Below are 10,773 nucleotides of genomic sequence, written 5' to 3'. Positions count from 1 at the left end.
TTAAACATTTTTTTAATTTGAAAACCATTGACATAATATATTTTATTTTTAATTAAAATAAATTTTATCAATAATCTTTTTTAAATGTAAGTATCTTTTTGGTATATTTGTTTTATTTTATATAATGTAAGTACTTTTTTGTTCAAAAAATGTTTAGGGACTTTATCGTTCAAAATATGAATGTTTATTGGTTTTTTTCATGTTTTTTCCATTATTTTACTACGTTAATTAGTTTTATAGGTCATAAGGATGTATATAACAAGTTTTAGAAAGTCCAAAGAGTTGTTTAACATGTTTTGGAATGTCCAATGACTTCTTTGTTTCAAAATTTTGTCCAAGGAGTTGTTTAACATGTTATGGAATGTCAAATGACTTATTTGTTTCAAAAAGTTGTCCAATGACTTAATCATTACAATAAGTTCTTGGACATTCCAAAACATGTTAAACACGGGTGCGTTTGGTTTGCATGAATGGAATGGAATTGGGGGGATTTGGATTTAAAATTCATTCCAATCTTGTGTTTGGTTTGCCAAATTGTCAGGATTTGAAATCCCGGGATTTCATTAAAATCCCTTAAACATGGGATTTGGAAATCCTTTGCAAAAGGGTGGGATTTAAAATCCAAATCCTACGAGATTCCTATAATCGCTTCCTCTCGCTTCCTTCGCCTCGTTTCCCTCCCTGTCCCCTCACCCTCCTCCTCGCCGGTGCTCCCTTCCCGTCCATCGCGAAGCTTTAGCCCTAATCGGTCCTCCTCGTTGGTGCTCCCTTCCCGTCCCTCGTGAAGCTTCAGCCCTAATTGGTCCTCCTCGCCGGTGCTCCCTTCCCGTCCCTCGTGAAACTTCAACCCTAATTGGTCCTCCTCGTCGGTGCTCCGTTCCCGTCCCCTAGCGAAGCTGCCGCCCTAACCCGCAGATAAACCCCTCCTCTTCGTCACCTTCTCTCATCACTCAGCAGGTAAATCCCTTTTCCCGTTTTCTAGAATGTTTTGGCTTCTGTTAAAGATGGAATATTGCTTGCCAATAACAATACTGAAATCCCATTTCCCCTTTTCTGTATGTTTTGACTTTTGTTTTGCTTCTGTTAAAAACCCAGTAGCATGTTTTAGCTTCTGTTCAAATCCCCTTTCCCTGTCTTTGAATGATTTATATAATAGTAGATTGAAAATTGACTCCTTTATATAACAGTAGATTGAAACTATTTATATAACAGTGGATGGAATATTACTCCTTTATATAACAGTAGATTGAAACTGTTATATAATTGTTATGTGATTTTAATTGTAAAATAGTTGAATGATTTATATAATAGTTTCAAAGATGGAATATTGCTTGCTAATAACAGTTTCAAATCCCTTTTCCCCTTTTGTGTATGTTTTGGCTTCTGTTCAAATCGATATTCCAACAGCCTGGTTTGGTCTTGCTACTGTAATATGTTAGATTATTTGGCACTTTCTTGATGGATTCACTATGTTTAGATACATGGAGCATAATAATATGTTGTTTTATAAAGGAAAAAAAAAATCTCAATTCATATCCTACAAACCAAACATGATTTAAAAATGAATGGATTTCAAATCCAATCCAAATCTTGCAAACCAAACACATGAATTGATTTTAAATCCAATCCAATCCAATCCAAATCCCTCATAAACATTCCTGCAAACCAAACACACATTTTTTTAGACGTTTCCCTCTCTTTTTTCCTCTATATATACATAGAGAAAAGGAAAAAAAGTCTAAAATGACCTTTGATTTAACAGAATTAACGAAAACGTTAGTTAAAATAATTATAACCAAAACAAATTAAATATCAAAAGAACGAAATCCACATCAAACATACCTACCTCCTCTTAAAATATATATATATATATATATATATCAAGCCACAAGGACCAAATATACAATTCAGCCTAAATTATGCGCAAAAAGCATTATTTTGGTGAGTATACTTTTTTTTGTTTAACTTTGCCTTTGCTTTTGCTTTTATAAACTTCATCATTTATTTCCTTTTTCCTATTTATCAACCGAATTGAGGAGTGAGGGAGTGTGTGAGAGCATAATGACGACGACTCTAAAACTAAACCTCCGAGGATTCTCCATTGTTGACGATGTGCCGGAGAGCTGGAAGCMRATGGACACSRACAAACTMACTCACTCCGCCSSTAACATCTTCTCACAATTCCTCTCCACCATCGTAACCTTCTTCCAAAATCTAATCAGTTCATTCAACGACGTACTACCCCCGCCGGAGACTCGTTATGAGCAGATCCGCCGTTGGCTTCAGGTGGCCGAACACTACCTCATAGCCGCCGTCGTCCTCATCTTGTGCATCTGCTGCTTCATCTGTTTTTTCTCTTGCTTTATCTCCATTTTCAGCCTCTTGTTTGGGTGCATCTCCTCCACCGTCGCATTCTTGTTTGGGTGCATCTCCTCCACCGTGGGATTCTTGTTTCGTGGCATCTCCTCCATTTTCACCGGCTGCTTCTCCGCCATCCGCATTATTTTAAAGTTTCTGATGCAGTGTTTGTGTTGCGGAGGAAGAYCAGCGGCGACTATGATGAAAGCCCCAGGTATGCCTGGGACGATGATAGCTAGGGCTGTGTTTGAGGCTAACACTCAAGCGTATTTTGCTGGCCTTCGTTTACTTTCTAGGTAGTATGTATGGATGATTTCATTAACTCTGGTGGATCTTGTGTGTTTTTTCTTTCTTGTGTTAATGATGCTACGTCTCTTTGCTTTGATGTTTTCATTTTCTTTTTGTTATCGATGGAAAGCATTGAGATACTCTCAAACATATATCATCTAGCTCGAGCTCGATCTCCATCTCGATCGTGATCGTGATGGTGATCGAGGGTTGTAGCAACTAATAAAGCATAAGGTAGTGCTATAATTTTGTTCATAAAATTCAAAATCTCTTGATCACAACTTACAGACTTATACTCCCCATCTCTGATAGTTTCAAACCTCCTTTTCTCTCTCTGACTTTTCCTCTTCCTCCTTCAGCTCTCATGTCTTAATAGCAAAAGATTTAAACTTATTAAAATTTTCGAAGAAAATTTTCATCTCTTTTGTTCCAACACATTTTTTTTATCACCTGTCTAGCTTTCTACATAAAGAGCTTCTTCCTGACGTTAATGTTAAAGCTTTTTTTTTTATTAACCTGGATATCCAACCCGCTATGCGAGCCGACTAATCCTAGGACGACCACCTGCTTTGCATATGGCCTGGAGTCACCGCATTTGAACCTCCTTGGCCAAGATTTTTATTCCTCCTTGGATTTGAACCTGGGGTACTTTTGACATTTGGAGCGAAGTTCAAACCAATCAACCACCACCTTTGTGGTTATCTTTATGGAATTTAATTTATAATGCTCTTAAAATAAACCACATTCCCAAGCTATAAAAACATGATTGAAGAATAGGATTCTAAGAATTCATAAAACTCATGTGAAATCCAACAGTTGTTGGGTCTTCTATGACAAACTGACATACTTATAAATCCCCTTCGCTACACTCCCTTCCGACTAGTTGGCAGGTTTGAGGTGCGTTTTAGAATTTATTAAGTTCCAAAATAATCTTGTAAGATAAATAACTAAACTTGACCCATCAACAAGAAAATAATAAAAAATGCCCCTAAGCTTTTTTTAAGCCAATGAAACATGCGATTTTTTAAAGAGTTTAGAACCTATTTAAGTTAAGTGTTTCGTCTACATATTGATTTTTATTAATTATAATAAAAATACAAGGAGAGTGGGACATAAAAACCAAATACAAAATATAGAATGATAAAAGAATAAATCCTGGATTAAGATCGTGCTTCCTTCTTTTTTTTAGTTTTCCCATTTCCAAATTGAAATTAGCAAAATAGAAACTTTATTTCAATATATAGGACATCAAATATAAGAAAACCTATTAGTTTTTAACTAGAATAGTAAATTATATCCAAATTACTATCATATTAAGTAAAAAGTAAAACTTGAATGTTATAGGTTTAATAACTAAAGGCTAAGGACCTATCTGTTAGCAGCTTAATAAGCTTAAAACTTATTCGCTCAATTATGCATGACTGTTTCGTAGTGGCTTAATGATATAGAAAGTGACTTATCTGGTAAGCTTCTAGGGGAGTTTTATATAGAAAGCCAAGTTTTTCTTTCCAAACATGTCCCTTCCAACTAAAAAAACACTCATTACATCTGTGAAAAAACTCTCCCAAACAAAAACTTTTCCAACTTATACAAACAAATTAATTCATACAGACAACTTTATCCATATAGAACTTAATAAAAAATCAATCAAACAGCCCCTAAATCTAATGCGGTAATGCCAAACCTCAAAGTAAACGTACATAAGTCAAAAGAACAATAAAAATTGTAAAATTCATAATCTATGTTATTATGCATTGCAAAGAACAAGTGTCCAATAATTAAGAAAATATCACAATATGTTGTTAATATTGTGCAGTGTGCTCCAACTATGTCGATACAATGATGTGCTCATGTGCGTTGAAAATTTCAGTTCTCATATATTTCAATATGCAAGAAAAAGACTAATTATCAAAATGACAAAACCCCTTAGCCTTAGCCTAGTAGATCAATAACCCCACATGACCACATGACCCAACTTTATAATAATCAGTTAAAAATTTAGAATTTTTTTTTGCAAAAAGATTTAAAGACTCATAAATCATAATACATACACAACAACTCGGTAAGTTCAATCAATAGTATCAGGAGGTCCCAGGTTCAAATCCAAGGAGGAATAAAAATCCTCTTGTGGCCACGGAGGTTCAAATGCGGTGACTCCGAGCAATCTGCAAAGCAGGTGGTCGCCCTTGGATTAGTCGGCTCGCATAGCGGGTTGGATATCCAGGTTAATAAAAAAAATGTCAAAAGTTCAATCAACAGTAGAAATCAGTCATTCGAGATTTTCATCTTTGATTTCTTGAATTTAATTTCATGACCGTTAATCGGCTGGAAAGAGAACTCCATGCCTTGAAAATCTAAATAGTCGAACTTTGAGGAACAATACAACTTAGATTAAGTTGTTGGAATGATAGTGTTACTCGGTTCACGATGTGCATTCAGTATATATCACTACAAGGCATTGGGCCTGTTTTTATAGTTAAAACTCAGTTGCCCAATTCCCAAACTATTAAACCCAAAACTAGTAATATATGACAACTTGATGCCCCTTTAGGCTTTGATGCCCGGTGTTGTCGCACGAGCTGCACGTGGCCAAGGCCGACCCTGCTTGGGAATACAATACGTCAATACAATAAAAGATTCTGGGAAACTACTATACCGGAGTTAAGTTTTAGAAACATGCATACCTTTAGAGGTTAAAGTTTGGTGGTTGCTTGAGGACGATCTATTGATGTCACAGGAACACTTGAAGCACTAGAAGTATTTTCATTCGACCCTTGCATCTCTAATATCATAGCTTTCAAATCATCTACTTCGTTGCTAACAGCTTTATATGCCCTTTTCCATAGCATGTTCTCCCTATAACAGGGAGAGCGACTTCGTAAGACACCCCAAATATCTGAAGCTCAAACACGTAGCCTGTACATGTGAGCGCTACCATGTTTGTATTTTCCAATCACTTTTCTAAATACATCATCAGCCACGGCCCGTCAAGTAAACCCTTAGGAAGTTGAAAGTTAAGGTCTAGCATTTGTTCCTGTAGTCAAATAAATTATCACTAACGAATATGATAAAGATTGTGAAAAGTAATCTAAAACTCAAGTAAAACTAGCAAATGTAGTCAACAAATTACAAATATAACATATAATAGTGTTTGCAGCTTCCACATGGCATTGCCATTTTTAGAAAGAAAAAAAACATGCAAGAAACAACTCCATTTGACTAGGTTCACGTCCCGACAAAGATTCCTGTAACAACCCAAATGTATAGTTATGTAAATACATATACCTATATTATATCGACTATATGAGTAAGTACATTATAAGGAACAAGCACCTTTAATTCTTCACAAACTCGAGCATACCCCCCCTAAGTAATTTGCATCATCATCTTGTATCACCTATTAGTCTTAGTTCTTTCACTGATTTTATGAAAATGACATATAAGGCTATAAGCTAGTAGTGGATAAATGGTGTGAGATGAGTACACARTAAAATATTAAACCAACTGCAATACAACCTTGGATAATATTAACCACGATAAAACTAAGAAACTTCAAGTAAAAGTTGTATTTCTATGAGAATCCAAGTGTAAAAGAAAGTAGCAAACAAAATCCAAGAACATAGYAGAAAAGTGTATTCGAGAGAGGGGTTAATAACCGATGTGTTGTTTTCGTACCAGTTGTGTAGTAATGTTTTTTTTTTTCGAATCATTTATCCAAATTTAAGTAGTAACTGGTCTAATCTTTATAAAGTTGAATAATAACGGAGAGTAAACAACAATTCCACCATCTTTATGACCCTCAAACACTAAGGAGATTTTCCAAATAATTAGTGAAGGGMAAAAGCAAAACTCAAACACTTAAGAGTCACTAAATATGCACAAATATAATTTAGGGGATTACTACAGGACTCGAGATCTTGGAGAGGCAGAAGCGTATGATCAAACTTTTCTGATATTTCTTTTTGGAATGTGTACTTCAATTAACAAGAATAGAATGTTGCTATGTGTTTAAGACTAGTTGTACTATGCATTGTTATTTATGTTTATTTGGATTTTACATCCCACTSTATTGCATTGGGTACATAACTAATATAATACACACACACACACACACAGGCAGGATCAAACGGAAACAATACGTATTTAAAATAACACGAAAACGGAYAATTCACGTGCAAAATCACATATGATTTTACATTAATGGTCAAAAAAGGGCCGGGGTGATTTGTGGCTACGTCTTCAGGTCGCTGTCACATGTGATTTTGTATGTGATGTTAGTGTAAAATCACGTGTGATTCACCCGTTTTCGTCTTTTTTAAATAGGTATCATTCCCGTTTGATCCTCCCTCCCTCCCTTCCCCCCTCTCTCTCTTTCTCTCATATATATATATATATATATATATATATATATATGCGAAGGACCATATAAAAAAAAGAATTAAAGTGAGAAACGTAAGAAGAGATCGAGACCCTTGATCACCTTTAATCTCAAACTCACGTATGAATCGTGTTTGATAGGCGAATTAACCCAGTGCGTCTTGGTCAATCTCATTCTAATGTGCATCCAAGTGTGAAGATCATTTCTTACGATTCTCACATCAACTCTCCTTTTCACCGGAACTCAACCCATATATATTAGAACAGTACTCGCGCAAAACAACGAAATACATCTTCACTTTAATGTTTCGTTGTTTCGTTTTATTTTTGTCTCTATTGATATAGTACGATTTATATAGTTTTAATAAATATAATGTTTTTATTTTTGAATAAAAATATATTTGAAGATATCAAAATTTGAAAAAATATATCGATATCAATATCAATATCAAATTAACTATTTGAAAGTTCTCATTTTTTGTATAATTTCTTTAATTCAATTTTTTATTATAATTTAATTTATGTTTAATAGCGAAGTAATTTTTTTTTTTGGGTTTAACAATATAATTTTTTATAAAGATAATGATTCTGTCAGAACTCAATGATTATCCTAATTATATTTTAGATTTTTTATATTTAAAATGAGATGTTTATCGTGTATTTGATTACGTTTATCCGCAGTTAGTTACACGAAGTCATATATGGAGCTTTAATAAGTTGTACTCACGCACAATCTACTTGCAATATTAAGTTTTAAGTAATATGCATTAATAAATAGTACTTTMCGCATAAAAAATGRTTTTTAAGAGTTTTTGTCAAATGCTTTATAATATAGTATAGATATAATATAAACATATGTTTTCTACTATTATTACTCAATGAGTCAATGATAATAAACAATTTAAATTAAATTATATATTAAAAACWAACAAAAAAGACATTGAAAAGGTAATTAAAAAAAATTAAATATCACGTTAAAAATTCTACGCATTAGGCTATGACATGCCACATGCTTAATGTGAATTAAGACATTAGCCTTGAAACACGACACACCARGACGACTGTTGCAGCGAGTCTTTTAGAATAATAGTTTTATAAAACAATTCAAATAATACGATTTGTGTAATGCAGCGAGACACATCTCGATTTTAATGTTTTATTTTATTATTTGTCTATGTCGATGTTATAATATGATTTTATGTGTTTTTAAGAAAGCAATAATGATTTTATTTTTGAATAAAATATAAATTTGAAAATATCATAAAAATTTGAAATAAATATATCAATGTTAATATCAAATCAACTATTTTTGATTTAATCATATAACATTTTATAAAGATAATAATTNAAATATATCAATGTTAATATCAAATCAACTATTTTTGATTTAATCATATAACATTTTATAAAGATAATAATTAAGTATTTCGTTAGAATTCAATGATTATCTTAATTATATTTTAGATTTTTTATATTTAAAATGAGATGTTTATCCTGTATTTGATTATGTTTATCTGTAGTTAGTTACACGAATTCAGATATRGAGCTTTAATAAGTTGTATTTACGCACAATCTACTTGCAATCTTAAGCTTTAAGTAATATGCATTAATAAATAGTATTTTACGCATAAAAAAAATGGTTTTTAAGAGATTTTGTCGAATGTTTTATAATATAGTATAGATAAGGATACATGTTAAATGCTAAAATGCATTTGAAAAGGTTTTTGAATTAGAGGATGTGCATGGTTTTCGAAGTGGAAAACTATCATGACAAAAACAATAAGCTTTTGATAGGTTACCCCCATTATGAATGTCATAAATGAAGACATAAAAAAGTAAATGAAAGAAAAACATTTCTAAACATACATAGAAAATATGCAAAACAAAGCATWTTTTATAATATTTGATGTCCTTTGAGAAAGTAGAATGAAATATATATTTCGTAGTTGCTGAATGATTTGGTGCAGAATAATTAAGTGGTCAGAATGATTAAGAGACTCTCATGATATAGTGYAAGATGAAATATAATTGTTTAGTAATTGTTTACAATGAAATTAGGCGCTGAATGGTTGAGGGAGACCCAAGATACAAAATCATTCAGATGGTTTTAGAATCATTAAGATGCAGATTTTTTTTTGCCAAACAAGATTCATCTATTAGCGATTCAGATGTTGTCTCTTAATAAAACTATTAAGAGTTATACAAACAACCCTTAGGTGCTGTTTGRCAGTTGTTGAATGGTTTAGTGCAGAATRATTAAATGGTCAGAATGATTAAGAGGTTTTCACGATATAGTGCAAAATGAAATATAAATGTTTGATAATTATTTACAATGAAATTAGTGCGCTTAATGGTTAAAGGAGACCCATGATACAAAATAATTCAGAGGGTTTTATAATCATTAAGAAACAGAATTTCTTTTATCAAACAAGATTCACCTTTTAATAATGGAACTCTTAAGAGGTAAACACACAACCGGACGTGTACAATATCATATTAATTTGACCACTTCATTATTAGACAAAAAGCAGGAAATACAAGAGCGTATATATCTCGTTCCACGAACCCGACCACSTAATTAACAGACGAAGGAAGAAACAAAAGGTGAAGACATCATATATATATATATATATGGCTGCTTCTTCATAGATGATGGAATGAAAGCCAAAGAAACATGCATGACCTTCAACTATTACCACTTACAACACTCCAGATCTTGATCATAACGACGATTTAACTCCGAATCCTGAGGGCGTTTTTTGAGATCCAAATACTTTTTGCATTTGTCTACAGCCATATTCGCCAGCCTATCGGCGCATCGGTTGCGACTTCTTGGAACATACTTGATAGCGATATCATATTCGCGAGCCAGCTGTCGACTTTTCTCGACGATCGGTCGTTTATCTACATATTTCTTCGGTTTATTGAGCAATACGGACGCTCCGTAATGATCGGTTTCAAGAATGGATCCCCTGTGTTCAGGTTTATTCAAAAGCTTTAAACCATTATAAATTCCATACATCTCAGCTGTGAAAATATCAGTCGAAGCAATGAACCCTTGAAAACCTCGAACCCATTCGCCACAATCGTTTCGAAGGATTCCCGCGTACCCACTCGGTCCTCGCTCCACACCATCAGATTGCTTGGTTCCATTACATACAGCATCTGTGTTCATTTTGAACCGACCTGCAGGAGGAAGAGACCAAACACTGGTTGGTTCAGTAGATTCATATTGTTTGGATTGATGAACGACTAAATTGTGGTAGGAAGACTCCGTTCCATGAGCTTTCATCTTCATGGCATCATCGTTCTCTTCGCTCTCTGAGTTTGAGATATTTGAAATCATCCTAGATATTCCCCAAGCAGCCATGACTGTGCCGGCAGCAGCTATAGCAATGGCGGCTCCAGCTCCCATGGAACCACCACTGGAGCTACTATTTTCCGGCTGGCCCTCCTCCTCTTCTTCAGTCCGATTTGATCTTCCGGTGCTTTCAGTGCTACCCATGGTTTGTTTACTTTTTAGGGTTGCAATTCATGAATGATGGAGAATGCCACTAATATAGAATACTAGACTGATGAAAAGTGGGTATTAGAATAGAAAATTGCTCGAATTCAACCTATGAAAACGAGCTAAATATAATTAAAAAAAGGCATAAAGATAGCTAGACTTGTATCATCTTCCAATAAAGTAAAAAGATGTGTCGACATTTTTGTTAGACATTTTCTTAAAGTAATACGCATCTAGATTCC

The 10,773-nt window shown here is 33.7% G+C and overlaps 1 protein-coding gene across 1 annotated transcript; it reads right to left on the bottom strand.

Moving 5' to 3' along the window:
* Window positions 1-9,715: 9,715 nt before the first annotated feature.
* LOC112504743 lies at window positions 9,716-10,528 on the bottom strand. Its single transcript, XM_025108688.1, has one exon. The coding sequence runs from the start codon at window positions 10,526-10,528 to the stop codon at window positions 9,716-9,718; it is 813 nt and encodes a 270-aa protein (XP_024964456.1).
* Window positions 10,529-10,773: the final 245 nt, after the last annotated feature.

This window comes from Cynara cardunculus, unplaced genomic scaffold (assembly GCF_001531365.2).
Source record: "Cynara cardunculus var. scolymus isolate 2C unplaced genomic scaffold, CcrdV1 Un_Scaffold_6720, whole genome shotgun sequence".
NCBI lineage: Eukaryota > Viridiplantae > Streptophyta > Magnoliopsida > Asterales > Asteraceae > Cynara > Cynara cardunculus.
This window is presented reverse-complemented; position numbering and strand designations above follow the sequence as displayed.

Excerpts from the sequence above, each read along its gene's own strand:
- LOC112504743 (XM_025108688.1), bottom strand. The coding sequence starts at position 10,528 with ATGGGTAGCACTGAAAGCACCGGAAGATCAAATCGGACTGAAGAAGAG.